General features: G+C 41.5%; 1 protein-coding gene across 2 annotated transcripts in view; it reads left to right on the top strand.

Moving 5' to 3' along the window:
- Positions 1–16,908, top strand: part of SLC29A4 (solute carrier family 29 member 4) — a 97,720-nt gene that overhangs the window by 41,489 nt on the left and 39,323 nt on the right. For both annotated transcript variants that reach the window (XM_040357088.1, XM_040357087.1), the window contains 2 exons: positions 4,436–4,510; positions 16,501–16,754. In XM_040357088.1, coding sequence (XP_040213022.1) covers positions 4,436–4,510; positions 16,501–16,754 — 329 coding nt within the window. The remainder of the gene's footprint in view (positions 1–4,435; positions 4,511–16,500; positions 16,755–16,908) is intronic.

Below are 16,908 nucleotides of genomic sequence, written 5' to 3' on the forward strand. Positions count from 1 at the left end.
GGACACAACAAACATGTGGAAGAAGGTGCTCGGGTCAGATGAGACCAAAATGTAACTTTTTGGCCTAAAAGCAAAGCTGTATATTTGGCTAAAAAGTAACACCGCACATCACCCTGAACACACCATTCCCACTGTGAAACATGGTGGCTGCAGCATCATGTTGTGGGGATGCTTTTCTTCAACAGGGACAGGGAAGCTAATCAAAGTTAATGTGGATGAAGCCAAATACAGGGCAATCTTAGAAGAAAACCTGTTATAGTCTGCAAAAGACTTGAGACTGGGGCAGAGGTTCACCTTCCAGTAGGAAAACGACCCTAAACATACAGCCAGATCTACAATGAAATGATTAAGGTAAAATCATATTCATGTATTAAAGAGTCCATACCTAAATTCAATTGAGAATCTGTGGCAAGACTTAAAAAGTCGTTCTCCATGCTCTCCATACAATCTGACAGCTTGAGCTATTGTACAAAGAAGAATGGGCAAACATTTCACTATAGATGTGCAAAGCTGGTAAACACATACCCAAAAAGACTTGCAGCTGTAATTGCAGCGAAATGTGGTTCTACAAAGTATTGACACTTTTCACCTATTTATTTGAGGAAAAAAATGTGAAAAACATTTATAATTTTTCCTTTCGCTTCACAATTTTGTGCCACTTTGTATTGGTCTATCACAAAAAAAACTAATAAAATACAGTTAAGTTTTTGGTTGTAACATGACAAAATGTGGAAAATGTCAAGGGGTATGAATATGTTTTCAAAGCACTGTAATAGCAGTCAGCACAGGCAGAGAGCAGAGGTTTTAGCTCTCAAGATTTTGGGCAAGATCAACAGGTATTTTTTTTTTTTGTTGTTGCATCAAATAGGAATACCAAAACTTTTTTAATTGTGTTCATTGTTTATATACCCTTTAAATCTTCCACCAAAGGGGCTTTTGCTATGCAAAATGCTACTATAGGCTTTACCACAGAATAAGAAAAAAATTAAGAGAAAAAAAAGTGTATGTAGGTAAGGTCAGGGGCTGACAGAAAACCAAAAAATAATTAAGGATGGGGGGTGTTTGGTTTGCTCTGGTGCAGGAAAATTGTAAAAACAGAATAGATTAGTTCATTTTGTATGAGCAGTTCGATTGCCAAAGCCCCTACAGTTACTGCTAATATGTAGTGCATACAGTGAGGGGGGAAAAGTATTTGATCCCCTGCTAATTTTGTACATTTGGTAAGTTTATTTTAACAGTGAGAGTCAGAATAACAATAAAAATATCCAGAAAAACCCATTTCAAAAATGTTATAAATTAATTTGCATTTTAATGAGTGAAATAAGTATTTGATCCACTATCAATCAGCAAGATTTTTGTCTCCCGGGTTTCTTCTATACAAGTAACAAGCTGAGATTAGGAGCACTCTCTTAAAGGGAGGGCTCCTAATCTCAGTTTGTTACCTGTATAAAAGACTCCTGTCCACAGAAGCAATCAATCCGATTCCAATCTTTCCACCATGGTCAAGACCAAAGATTTGTCCAAGGATGTCCGGGACAAGATTGTAGACCTAGGCTGGAATGGGCTACAAGACCATCGTCAAACAGCTTGGTCAGAGGGTGACAACAGTTTGTGCGATTATTCGCAAATGGAAGAAACACAAAATAACTGTCAATCTCCCTCGGTCTGGGGCTCCATGCAAGATCTCACTTCGTGGAGTTTCAATGCTCATGAGAACGTTGAGGAATCAGCCCAGAACTACACGGAAGAATCTTGTCAATGATTTCAGGGAAGCTGGGACCATAGTCACCAAAAAAGAAAAAATTGGTAACACACTATGCCATAAAGGACTGAAATCCTGCAGGGCCCGCAAAGTCACCCTGCTCAAGAAAGCACATGTACAGGCCCGCCTGAAGTTTTCTAATGAACATCTGAATGATTCAGTGGAGAACTGAGTGAAAGTATTGTGGTCCGATGAGACTAAAATCGGCATCAACTCGCCGTGTTTGGAGGAGGAGGAGGAATGCCTCAAGAACACCATCTCCACCGTAAAACATGGAAGTGTAAACATTATGTTTTTTTTCTGCTAAGGGGAAAGGACACTGCATCAAAGGCACGATGGACGGGGCCCTGTACCATCAAATCTTGGGTGAGAACCTCCTTCCCACAGCCAGGGCATTGAAAATGGGTCGTGGATGGGTATTCCAAGGGGACAAAGTGGCTCAAGAAGAGGCATGTTAGCCAGACCTTAATCCCAGAAAATATGTAGAGGGAGCTGAAGGTTTGATTTACCAAACGTTAGCCTAGAAACCTTAATGACTTGGAGAGAATCTGCCAAGAGGAGTGGTATAAAATCCCTCCTGAGATGTGTGCAAACCTGGTTGCCAACTACAAAAAACGTCTGACCTCTGTGATTGCCAACAAGGGTTTTGCTACCAAGTACTCAGTCAAGTTTTGCGAAGGGGTCAAATACTTATTTCACTCATTAACCACTTGCCGACCGGCTCTCCTTCACAAATTACCATACGTGTATGTCAGTCCGCAACAGCAGGATAGCCGGTGCCCACCGCGTGCCTCAGGAGTGTGCCCGCGGGTCCAGCGGACTCGATGTCCGCTGGCGGCCCACAGTCACGGCGAGTAGAGGCAGAACGGGGAACTGCCTATGTAAACAAGGCATTTCCCTGTTCTGCCTAGTGACACGACAGATCCTCTGTTCCCGCTAAAAATCGCAGATCGCCGCCATTACCAGTTAAAAAAAAATAAAAGTCCCTAAATCTATCCAGTAGTTTGTAGACGCGTATATATATTTGGTACATGTATTATAGCAGAAAGTAAAAAAGCTTTTTTGTTTTAAAAATTGTCGGTCTTTTTTTGTTTATAGCGCAAAAAATAAAAACCACAGAGGTGATTAAATACCACCAAAAGAATGCTCTATTTGTCGGAAAATTTTGTTTAGGTACAGCGTCACATGCTCTGTACATTAAGGGGGTCAAACCTTCCGGTGCTGAAGTGGTTATAATGTTAGTTTGAGGAGAGAAAAGTTGACATACTACGTCCCAATGCAGCCGTGGTCAATCAGAGCACACCAAGATTGGGTGGGGTCTGATAACAATTACCTCAAACACGTTCACCATGCATCAAAGAGCAATAATGCAACTAGTTGGGGTATTATTGATATTCTTGTAAGAATGTAACCCGGCATGGGCGGATAAGAACAGCCAAAAGGTAATACACCTGGAACGTCCACCAAAAAAGGTACCCCAATATAAAAACAAACCGCCACAATATTAGTTGGTGCTTTCAACCAGAAAGAATGAAGTTATTGTTGTAGAGACCTTCTCGTAAAGGGCCACTAGATGGCGCTAAAGGGGCTTCACCACAATGTTAAGCTGGAAAGTTTTAACTGGACAGGTCCTATGGTGGAAGAAACCGGCGTCTGGATCAAACGACCGCGCTGTCGAATCCGTCTTCTCAGCTCTCCTGACAGAGACACATGTCAAGGACATGGTCACATGTCTTTTTCCACAAACCTATATATTCAAGGATGTGGCACATATCTATTAGTGGGTGAATGATTACCACCCTAGGGCAACTGTAATCATAACAACACTATATAATCACAGGTAGTGTTACTCACTGTGTCTCTGACTTCACTGTGTCTCCGACTTTGTGGTGTCCCGCAGCAGTGACACCTATGCCCAAATCAGGAGATATGGTCTCCTCCAGCCCCTCCCACTTCACATTCCTCACCAGCCAGCTGACACCTAGTCTCTGCCCCCCAGCCATGTCGTGAACTGAATGGGTGGCTGCAAAGAGGCTGAGTGGGCGGCCATGGGCTCCAGGAACAGCCCTGCTGGGCAGCCATGAAAGGGCTGGGAGAGCGGTGCGGGATTCAGGAACAGCCCAGGATTTGGTTAACCATGGCAAATTGTCATTTGACCCCCAGGTTGAGAACCACTGATCTAGATGGATTAGGTTTAAAGCAGCAGTAAACGTGGCCTGAGAGAAGTTGTGGGAGGTGTTCATTATCCAGCAGGACTGTACAAAAGTTTAAACATTAAGCATTCTTTAGGTATAAAAGTTCCAGATCTGCAATTTATTTACAAAGTAATTAGAGTATATACTAGACCCAATCTCCGATCAAAAGTGAAGTGTGGGAAGTGTTAAAGAGGCAAGTCAGAGCTTAATTTGTAAGCTGAAGTCATTATTTGCATTCTGGTGCACCCCTGGTTTTGGCGATACTGGGGTATGATAAAGTACAGGGGTTGTAAACTGAAACATAGCATGTAAGGGTGTCAAACATGCAAACTGATTTTCTTGATTTTTTTTTTATTAAAAAGAGTATATTTTTAAATTGACCAAAAAATTCGAAACATGCAAAAACAAGATTTAAAAGTACGAAAGATTTCTGTTTTCATATGCACAATATCTTATAACTATTTTATGTTTTTCTAAGTGCAGCAATCCAGCTTTTATGGCTATGCTGGAATGTTACCGAAGCGGTACACACAAGGTGTGATGACAGGAGAAAGTAAGTACATTGTTTATTATCTTCCTAAGGCCTTACTATGGTAATCCACTGTACTGAATACAGTATACATTTCTTAGTGAGTGCGGTGTGATTTCTGTGCTGTATCATTCGGGCAACTATTCGTTTAGGAAGTGTGTCATGTAATATGGCCATCAGTGCTGTGCGTAAAAATGTTCTAGCTTTGTGCATTGACCGATACATGAGAAAAAATATTGGGACAAGTTTGGGCTTTTCATTCTTCAGACATACATAAATACCAATGCGACACGTGGGATTGTATTTCTACAGACAAAAGTGAGATCACACATGAAAATATACAAAGATGTGTACCTCAATAGCAGTATGCCAGTTAGACCCATTGAAAATATTTCTGCTGACACAGTAGAAGTACTGTAACTGGCATTAATTTACTTAGTAGGGGGCGTGGCATGAGCAGACATGCTGACTGAGTGTGCCGAGATCCCCAGGCTCCAGAAAGGCTAGCAGCGATAGTCGGCAGGCTTTCAACCCCCTAGAGGCATGTGCATGCGCTTCTGCACAGCCACAGCAGGCTGAGAGCGTCCCTGGCGGTGCAGACTCCGGACATACAGCTAAAATGGCATCGGCCCACAAGGGAAGGAAACGTGCCTCCCCCCCCCCCCCATCTGAAGGGAGGACAAAAGACACCCGAATGCAGCCCCTTAGTGCAGGGCAGAGGACCACCCAGATTCAAAAGAGGTGCTGTAACGCTCTGCCATGTAGTTTTAGGTTGGGACCAGGGCCTTGAATCCCCGGACCACAGCCTCTCGATAACAGGGAGGGATACTATAACTCCTGGTGGTGAACAGGACGTGGAATATCTGGGAAAGGGTACCAACGTTTCTGTGATGGAGGGGCTTACAGGAGGAATCAGTAAGCACCCTGGAAATGGCTCTTAGGGAGAGCAACCACAGGACAGTTGCAGTATGTTGATTCCCAGTCTCTCAAACTTATTAATGGTACACCCCAGTTAGATCTAAAAGTAGATTGGGATCTTAGAGAGCACCTGAGAGCCCTCCCAACAAAGAAAGATATTTGGTTACTTATAACTGCAGTTGAAGTTTTATGTAAACAGGTTGTGGAGGGACTTAGGGAGGACATAGCAGCGCTGGGGCACAGAGTGGAAAAGGTAGAGACGGGCCAGGATAATATCAGACAAGTAGTGGCTAACACCCAGGATATGACTAAATATTATGAGAGAGTTTTGAATACCCTTATGGATCAGATGGACGATCATGAAAATAGAGAACGCCTGCAGAATATACGTATAAAGGGTTTGCCTACAACAATACAGCCCTCTGAATTGCCTCTAACTGTGATTGGCCTATTTTGTTTAATTCTGGGGGCCTTGGCACCCAAGAAGATTGAAACAGATAGAGTACATCGTGTTCTATCTTTTACTTTTCAAAATGCAGATAAAACAAGGGATGTTATATGTAAAATGCACAGATATAGGAAGCCATTATGAAAACAGTTCGTAATATGACGGTTGACTTAGAGGGAGCTCAAATAGCCTTGTTCCCAGATCTATCACATCGAACACTTATGCAAAGACCTTGGTTGGAAGCCTTGCTGGCTGTTGATGTTAAATATCGGTGGGGTTACACTTTTAGGGTAATGGCCACAAGGAATGGAAAATCAGCAACACTCCAAACAAAATATGATTTACAACATTTCATAGAAGTGTTGGAACTACCTGTGGTGGATTTTCCAGATTGGAGACTGAATAATTCCAAACCCTTTATACAGTGCTCAGAGCAATGGTATCAAGTACCAGCTAGAGGCCGACAAAAGAACCACACCGACAGACAGGGTCAAAATTTGGCTTCAGAGGGGCCTGCTATGGGTTAATAGGAAAAAAAAGAGATCACTGACTAGAATTAAAAACGGGTGAAGGGGACTATACAGAGTCGATAAGTATGGGGGGGGGGGAGAGTGAAGGAAAAGAGGGGTAGGAAAGGGGAAAAAGCGTTACTGTAACTCTGTGTGGTCCCTGATTTAATATGCTAAAGTGATATGAAAGGATATTGGTATAGTTACAGTGAGGAAAATAAGTATTTGAACACCCTGCTATTTTGCAAGTTCTCCCACTTGGAAATCATGGAGGGGTCTGAAATTGTCATCGTAGGTGCATGTCCACTGTAAGAGACATAATCAAAAAAAAAAAACAGAAATCACAATTTATGATTTTTTAACTATTTATTTGTATGATACAGCTGCAAATAAGTATTTGAACACCTGTCTATCAGCTAGAATTCTGACCCTCAAAGACCTGTTAGTCTGCCTTTAAAATGTCCACCTCCACTCCATTTATAATCCTAAATTAGATGCACCTGTTTGAGGTCATTAGCTGCATAAAGACACCTGTCCATCCCATACAATCAGTAAGAATCCAACTACTAACATGGCCAAGACCAAAGAGCTGTCCAAAGACACTAGAGACAAAATTGTACACCTCCACAAGGCTGGAAAAGGGCTACGGGGAAATTGCCAAGCAGCTTGGTGAAAAAAGGTCCACTGTTGGAGCAATCATTAGAAAATGGAAGAAGCTAAACATGACTGTCAATCTCCCTCGGACTGGGGCTCCATGCAAAATCTCACCTCGTGGGGTCTCAATGATCCTAAGAAAGGTGAGAAATCAGCCCAGGACTACACGGGAGGAGCTGGTCAATGACCTGAAAAGAGCTGGGACCACCGTTTCCAAGGTTACTGTTGGTAATACACTAAGACGTCATGGTTTGAAATCATGCATGGCACGGAAGGTTCCCCTGCTTAAACCAGCACATGTCAAGGCCTGTCTTAAGTTTGCCAATAACCATTTGGATTATACAGAGGAGTCATGGGAGAAAGTCATGTGGTCAGATGAGACCAAAATAGAACTTTTTGGTCATAATTCCACTAACAGTGTTTGGAGGAAGAAGAATGATGAGTACCATCCCAAGAACACCATCCCTACTGTGAAGCATGGGGGTGGTAGCATCATGCTTTGGGGGTGTTTTTCTGCACATGGGACAGGGCGACTGCACTGTATTAAGGAGAGGATGACCGGGGCCATGTATTGCGAGATTTTGGGCAACAACCTCCTTCCCTCAGTTAGAGCTTTGAAGATGGGTCGAGGCTGGGTCTTCCAACATGACAATGACCCGAAGCACACAGCCAGGATAACCAAGGAGTGGCTCTGTAAGAAGCATATCAAGGTTCTGTCGTGGCCTAGCCAGTCTCCAGACCTAAACCCAATAGAGAATCTTTGGAGGGAGCTCAAACTCCGTGTTTCTCAGCGACAGCCCAGAAACCTGACTGATCTAGAGAAGATCTGTGTGGAGGAGTGGGCCAAAATCCCTCCTCCAGTGTGTGCAAACCTGGTGAAAAACTACAAGAAACGTTTGACCTCTGTAATTGCAAACAAAGGCTACTGTACCAAATATTAACATTGATTTTCTCAGGTGTTCAAATACTTATTTGCAGCTGTATCATACAAATAAATAGTTCAAAAAATCATACATTGTGATTTCTGGATTTTTTTTTTTTGGATTATGTCTCTCACAGTGGACATGCACCTACGATAACATTTTCAGACCCCTCCATGATTTCCAAGTGGGAGAACTTGCAAAATAGCAGGGTGTTCAAATACTTATTTTCATCACTGTATATAACCATAGGGGTCCGGGGATGTTTTTAACGACTCTTTCCCCAATAGGTTGGTCCCAAGACAAGGGACTTTGTGTTTTGCCAAATGGCAGAAGGGAATTGGACTCTAGGTACGGGTGGTACACCCCTTCCCGAACTCGTCTTCCCCTTAGTGGATATGCCATATATGGTGGCATACTGTGTTATTGTTTTTTTGAGGTTTTTTTTTCTTACCAGGTGCATTTGGGGGAGGGGGGTGTTCAGGGTGGGGCGGGTCTGAGTGTGGGGGGAATAGACATTGAGGAGTGGTGCAATAGGAGGTTTAGGAAGCATTATGTTCATAGACGATGGCGGGTTGAATGAAGATTATGTCATATAATGTGAGGGGGCTCTGTTCACCTTGTAAATAGGGTCGTCTCTGGCACGAGCTGCGTTGCCTGGGGGCAAAGGTAGTGTTCCTGCAGGAGACACACTTCATGACAAGGTTGATCCTGCTCCTGCCTCTCTTCCCAAATAATCAGTGGTTTAATTTACCATCATCTATTCCAAGGGCGAGGGGAGTTACAATAGCTTTTCATAATAAGTGTCCCTGTGTACTTATGGAAATAAGAGCAGACTCTGAAGGATGTTTTGTCTTTGTTAAGGGCAGGGTACAGGGCCAATGTTATACGTTCGCTACTATATACGCTCCCAATAATCGTAGTGTTAATTTTTTATCTTAAACCCTGTACATTTGGGGAAGTTAAGGGAGGGTTTTTTGGTAGTGGGAGGGGACTTTATTGTCTCCTTGGACCCCTGTCTGGACACCTCTTCGGGAAAAACTTGTCTTATAGAGCTATAAGGCATATAAAACAACGTTTATGCTTGCTACATTTGGTAGATAGTTGGAGGGTGTTACATAATAGGGACAGAGATTTAAGTTATTATTCAAAAACCCATAAAACACAAGGATTGATTTGTTTTTGGTGGACCAGTTCTATTTGAACCACGTTCGTTCCTCGACTATTGAGTCAATACCCATATCAGATCATGCACCCATAAGCTTAACGATTGGCTTGGTGTTGGCCGGAAGTGTGGAGCGAACGTGGCGATTGAATTAATCTATTTTAGATGATAAGTTGGCTATGGAATAGCTTTTTCGAACATTGGCTTTATACTTTGAACTCAGTACGCCCGAGGAGGTGTCCGATTAGGTGGTGTGGGAAGCCCACAAGGCGGATGTTAGTGGGGAATTGATTTTGCAGGGTGCCCGTATTAAAAAGGAAAGACAGAAAGAATTGGTAGACCTATTAGAAGAGATTCATAAGCTTGAAATTAAACATAAAGCTCAACTGAACTCCGGCGATGCACAGAGACTGGAGAGCCTGCTGTTTGATTTAACTTTTAGATCAGAAAGTTAAAAATAAACATAGGTATTTTGCCCATCGCTTCTATGAACAGGGGGATAAGGGGGGTACGTTTCTGACTAGACAATTAAGACAGCAACAAGACTCTCGCCATGTCCATTCTTTAATAGTTTACGATAAACAGATAGTGGACACTCATACAATAGCAGCTGAATTTTATTGTTTTTACAGATCTTTATATAACATAGATTCGGTTTCTGCAGGAGCTGCGGAGGGGGCCATCCCATCTGCGGTCCTGGAAGAAATGAAAAAAACGATTTCCATTGAAAAATTGGGTAGAGTGATTGCGGCCTTGCCAATGGGCAAAAGTCCGGGGACCTGATGGCTTTACGAATATGTTTTATAAAAAGTTCTCATCAACTCTATTATCCCCCCACTGTAGACACTTTAACGTCATTTCAGTAACCAACCCATTGTCCTCAGAGGCATTTTTGGCTCATGTGATGATTCTCCCGAAACCAGGGAAAGACCCCCAATATTGTGCCAACTACAGACCCATTACCCTCTTTAACTCGGACACAAAGCTCCTAAGTAAGATACTAGCTCCTAGATTACAAGACCATATAGTAGAATTAATCCATCCAGATCAGACAGGCTTTATGAAGGGCCGAGAAACTAGAGATAATACCATCCATGCCCTTCGTAATATTTTACGAAACGGACGTAGGGCGGAGCGGCGCGCTGTCGTCACCCAAGAGCTCCAAACGTTCCCCCAGAGGACGGGTGTCTGGAAATTTGTGTACCGGCCGGCACATCAGATTTGAGCCATTATTTTACTGCATGCTTGTAAGTGCAATACAACTTTTTAATAAATTTTTCTACTCATTTAATGCGCTATGTGGAGCTGGTATTGTTTTTTACATGGTGGGCATTTATGCTGGTGATCTGTAATCACTTTTGGATGAGACCCAATGTTAAGGATCGAATTTGTTTGAACTGCGTGGCTGGAAGTGACTACCTATTATATGCTGTTCATGATCCCCTGTCATAAGGGATCATGGCGATCTAGTAAGAAGCCAATTCATTGTTTGGTGGAGGATACATCACTTTTCTTTGGACACGTTTTCAACATATTCTGGAATTTGGCACAGAGCACGGGTGTTTAGCATTTCATGTATTAAACATTTATGGACTTTATTTGCTATAATATTTTATAACTCTTAATTTTTAATGTTTGCTTCATTTTAAGTAGATTAATTTGAACGCATAATTTTATTTTTTAATTTATTTTGATGTTCACTATTAATGTCATCACTGACTCACTGTTATTGAGGGGTATGATAGTGCTCTATAGTGGCAATCAACCTCTCCTGTTTTGGTATATTAGTGATTTACATATACCATCATGCACTATTTATTTTTTGGATATTTAAAATTTTGTGTGATCTAAACACTTTTTTCACATGTTTTAGAGGTAGCGCGATTTATATTTTTCTCATATTTTGTTTTTGTATCTATTGTTTACATGGTAATCGCAGCTCTCAGATTGAACAGGCTGTAACTGTGTTGCAGCTGTTTTTCCTTTTCCAGTATTTTAGCGCAGTTTCTTTCCAGTTTTCTATAGGCTTTATGAAGGGCCGAGAAACTAGAGATAATACCATCCATGCCCTGCATGCATTACATTGGGTACATAATGGACTGAATCAAACTGTGTGATACTTTTAATGGACGCCAAAAACACATTCGAAAGGGTGAGCTGGGCGTTCATGGCTGGAGTGTTGAGGGAAATGGGTCTGAGAGAACGGATGATGGGATGGGTATTGGCTTTATATGCTGATCCCAGAGCAAGGGTTAAGGTTAACGGCAAATTGTCAGATTATTTTGATATACGTAATGGGACCAGGCAGGGGTGTCCCTTATCCCCATTACTGTTTGCTATGGTCTTAGAGCATTTTCTGTGTATGATTAGGAGAAATGGGAAGATTAAGGGGATATGCATAGAATTAATGGAACATAAGATTTCAGCATACATGGATAATTTGTTGTTCTACCTTGTATAACTTGTTATACCTAGTCCACAAGTATCCTTGATTAAACTGATGATAGAAATAAATAAATTTGGCCTTTTATCTAACTTTAAAATAAATATTGAAAAGTCGGTACTGATGCCGAGCCATGTTCCTTCAGGGATGGTATCCATTTTGCAACAATCTTTTTCCTTTGCCTGGCGTTTTAACTCTATATTTTATTTGGGGATTCAAATCACCCCAGACCTAAAGCATCTATATGAGCTTAACTACAGGGAGTGCAGAATTATTAGGCAAATTAGTAGTTTGACCACATCATCCTCTTTATGCATGTTGTCTTACTCCAAGCTGTATAGGCTCGAAAGCCTACTACCAATTAAGCATATTAGGTGATGTGCATCTCTGTAATGAGAAGGTGTGTGGTCTAATGACATCAACACCCTATATCAGGTGTGCATAATTATTAGTCAACTTCCTTTCCTTTGGCAAAATGGGTCAAAAGAAAGACTTGACAGGCTCAGAAAAGTAAAAAATAGTGAGATATATTGCAGAGGGATGCAGCACTCTTAAAATTGCAAAGCTTCTGAAGCGTGATCATCGAACAATCAAGCGTTTCATTCAAAATAGTCAACAGGGTCGCAAGAAGCGTGTGGAAAAACCAAGGCGCAAAATAACTGCCCATGAACTGAGAAAAGTCAAGCGTGCAGCTGCCAAGATGCCACTTGCCACCAGTTTGGCCATATTTCAGAGCTGCAACATCACTGGAGTGCCCAAAAGCACAAGGTGTGCAATACTCAGAGACATGGCCAAGGTAAGAAAGGCTGAAAGACGACCACTGAACAAGACACACAAGCTGAAACGTCAAGACTGGGCCAAGAAATATCTCAAGACTGATTTTTCTAAGGTTTTATGGACTGATGAAATGAGAGTGAGTCTTGATGGGCCAGATGGATGGGCCCGTGGCTGGATTGGTAAAGGGCAGAGAGCTCCAGTCCGACTCAGACGCCAGCAAGGTGGAGGTGGAGTACTGGTTTGGGCTGGTATCATCAAAGATGAGCTTGTGGGGCCTTTTCGGGTTGAGGATGGAGTCAAGCTCAACTCCCAGTCCTACTGCCAGTTTCTGGAAGACACCTTCTTCAAGCAGTGGTACAGGAAGAAGTCTGCATCCTTCAAGAAAACATGATTTTCATGCAGGACAATGCTCCATCACACGCGTCCAAGTACTCCACAGCGTGGCTGGCAAGAAAGGGTATAAAAGAAGAAAAACTAATGACATGGCCTCCTTGTTCACCTGATCTGAACCCCATTGAGAACCTGTGGTCCATCATCAAATGTGAGATTTACAAGGAGGGAAAACAGTACACCTCTCTGAACAGTGTCTGGGAGGCTGTGGTTGCTGCTGCACTCAATGTTGACGGTGAACAGATCAAAACACTAACAGAATCCATGGATGGCAGGCTTTTGAGTGTCCTTGCAAAGAAAGGTGGCTATATTGGTCACTGATTTGTTTTTGTTTTGTTTTTGAATGTCAGAAATGTATATTTGTGAATGTTGAGATGTTATACTGGTTTCACTGGTAAAAATAAATAATTGAAATGGGTATATATATATTTTTTGTTAAGTTGCCTCATAATTATGCACAGTAATAGTCACCTGCACACACAGATATCCCCCTAAAATAGCTAAAACTAAAAACAAACTAAAAACTACTTCCAAAAATATTCAGCTTTGATATTAATGAGTTTTTTGGGTTCATTGAGAACATGGTTGTTGTTCAATAATAAAATTAATCCTCAAAAATACAACTTGCCTAATAATTCTGCACTCCCTGTATGATCTTTTGGTGGTGAATATATAAAGAGACTTGCAAAGATGGAGAGGCCATACTTTGACATGGTTTGGCAGAGTGAACGCTCTTGAGTATAATTCCTAGAATAATCTATGTTTTCTATACAGTACCCACGGCACTTCCACAGACATTTTTTAAACAGATATGAAGGGCATTTACAACCTTTGTATGGTGGGATAAAAATCCTATGTTGGCATATGATAATTTGAGGAGACATAAACTTTGGGTACCTTTGGAGAAGACCTTTGCAGGTAAGAATTTAGTAGGTGCCCCATTAATACTTAGCTGCCTTTAGAGGTCTGTCCAAATTGGTATCACCATTAACGACAACAACGCTATCCGTATGGGATAGGTTGAATCATTCTAAAAAGTTTGCCCCATCAATATCATGTTTGACACCACTGGAGAGATATCCTTAGTTCCCTCCAGGGGAAGAGATGGGAAGTCTAGATTTATGGGGAAGGGAAGGCTATCTGCACTAAATTTGCCCCACAGGGCACTTTGTTACCCTTAACGGAGTTGATATCGAACCTAGGGAATATACCAATGGCCACTTGGAAATACCTTCAAATGTCGGACTTAATATAGGTCAAGAAATTCTTACACTGTCTTTGAATCATGGTGTATTAACACCCCAGAGGCCAGGCACATGTCTTGAATGTATAAATTGGTCCTGAGCACTTAATGTACAACCCCTTATTTCATTGGAGAATGGGAGAGGGAGCTAGGCCACAATTTTTTACATCTACACAAATTCAAAGTTTGATTAAGGCAACACATTACACTTCTATAAGTTCCTATATACAGGAAATGTCTTACAAGTCTTGGACAAGATGGCATCGCACACTGCTTCTGGCACCAATGTATCCAATAGCAGATGTTTATTGCTAGCGAGGATGTGACCAAAGGGGATCACTCCTTCCTCTATTGTGGTCGTGCCCTAAGATCAAGGTATTTTGGAAGGCAGTTGCACCATGGATAATAAAAATTGAACCTTAGAACTATAGAATTCTCTCCACTACACTTCTTCTTTCATGGGTTGCCATCATCTACCAAGTTCTATAAAATAAGTATTACCACACATATGCTGAATGCAGCAAAGGTGCTGATACCTAGGTTTTGGAAACAGTCAAGATGTCCCAATATAATGGACTGTATGGGGGAGGTTGAAAAATAATGGGAGCAGAGAGATGGGTACATACAGTTAAAGATCAATTTGATAGATTTAAAGACACATATACAGATTGGTTGCGCTACTCCTCAGAAATAGGTATGGATTAAAATCCCTGCATGTGACTTGGCCTTATTCTGGATAAGGCCACTCGATAGATGCACCTGGAAGGGAAAACGTATTTATATTTATTATTGTTTTGTTTTTATTTTGGTGGGGATGTTTTTTCTTTTCTTTTTTTGGGGGGGAATGGAATATTGGATGAAAGGTTTGAATATAACAAGAGAATTGGATTAATAAAAAAAAGGAATATATATTAGTTGGGAAACACGTGATTCAAGCACTTAATACGTTTATTACCACTTGCCGACTTCCTCATGTACATATACGTCAGCAGAATGGCACGGACAGGCACATGTACGTACCTGTACGTGCTCTGCTTGACGTGGGTCGGGGGTCCGATCGGGACCCCCCGGTACATGCGGTGGTCGGGTTCCCTCGGGGAGCGATCCCGGGCCCACGGCGCGGCTATTCGTTTATAGCCGCCCCGTCGCGATCGCTCCCCTGAGCTGAAGAACGGGGAGAGCCGTATGTAAACACGGCTTCCCCGTGCTTCACTGTGGCGGCGCATCGATCGAGTGATCCCTTTTATTAGGGAGACTCGATCGATGATGTCAGTCCTACAGCCACACCCCCCTACAGTTGTAAACACACACTAGGTGAACCCTAAATGTTACAGCGCCCCCTGTGTTTAACTCCCAAACTGCAACTGTCATTTTCACAATAAACAATGCAATTTAAATGCATTTTTTGCTGTGAAAATTACAACGGTCCCAAAAATGTGTCAAAATTGTCCGAAGTGTCCGCCATAATGTCGCAGTCACGAAAAAAATCGCTGATCGCCGCCATTAGTAGTAAAAAAAATAAAAATGCAATAAAACTATCCCCTATTTTGTAAACGCTATACATTTTGCGCAAACCAACTGATAAACGATTATTGCGATTTTTTTTACCAAAAATAGGTAGAAGAATACGTATCGGCCTAAACTGAGGGGAAAAAAATATATATATATGTTTTTGGGGGATATTTATTATAGCAAAAAGTAAAAAATATTGAATTTTTTTCAAAATTGTCGCTCTATTTTTGTTTATAGCGCAAAAACTAAAAACCGCAGATGTGATCAAATACCACCAAAAGAAAGCTCTATTTGTGGGGAAAAAAGGACGCCAATTTTGTTTGGGAGCCACGTCGCACGACCGCGCAATTGTCTGTTAAAGCGACGCAGTCCCGAACTGTAAAAACACCTTGGGTCTTTAGGCAGCATATTGGTCCGGTCCTTAAGTGGTTAAGATATAGGCACCTTGTGGATATGAAGACTGGAATAACTAAGAGGAGGAAGAATAAAAAAAGATCTGGAAACACGGAAATTAGACATGTGGTGGTTTAAGAGATTAATATATTTACTTTTTTTTGTGTGCGTGTGTATTTGGTAAACTCACGATGATGTAAAGTTGGTAATGGATCTTATGCACTTAGTAGGGTACCGAGAGGCTTTATCGTGTGTCTGTCCTGGCTTTTTTAGGAGTGTACAGGCCAGAGTTTGCTTAACAGTAGGGAAAATTCTGGTCAGTGCACCCTTGTTTGTGCTGTTTGTATTCAGCTCCACTGCCTAATACCTTCCAAGCCTCTGAGATTGGAAAAAGGCAAAGGGAGAGCTTTTTGTGCAAATATGCTTAGACAAAAGAGACACCCTTACCTCACCTCCAGTTATGAAGATTTCACAAGCAAAAAACATACTTTCATGCATTTTACAGATATTCACAATGGTCAGCGCTAGGAAAAAGATGATCAAAATGGACATTTCTATTGTATCAAAATATATATTTAGTGTTGTTGTAGATTGTCTACACTCTCTAACTAAGGATAACAGATATTTAATTTCTTATTACAGGTACTGCAGGAGTTATCATCTCACTCAGCCGGATCTTAACCAAGCTGCTGTTACCGGATGAAAAAGAGAGTACCATCATCTTCTTTTTAATTTCGATTGCCCTGGAGCTTATCTGCTTTGTTTTGCATGTTCTAGTGAGAAGAACGAGATTTGTTCAATATTATACAAATAAAAGCTTAGCTAAAAACTTGTTGAAGAACCCAACAGAACCAAGTTTTCGTTACCAAGTGCATCAAAATACTTATGTAGAAGAAGTAAGTGTTTGCATTACTATTTACAGACAGCATCAAAAGCAGTGTAGTTCTGAGGGTACTTAAACATTTGAGATGTATTTTATAATAATCCAGAGAAAATATGCATAAAGTATCATATCTAAAGGTAAAATGGTTTAGAAATAAATACTAATTT

The sequence above is a fragment of the Rana temporaria genome, chromosome 6 (genome assembly GCF_905171775.1).
Source record: "Rana temporaria chromosome 6, aRanTem1.1, whole genome shotgun sequence".
Lineage (NCBI taxonomy): Eukaryota > Metazoa > Chordata > Amphibia > Anura > Ranidae > Rana > Rana temporaria.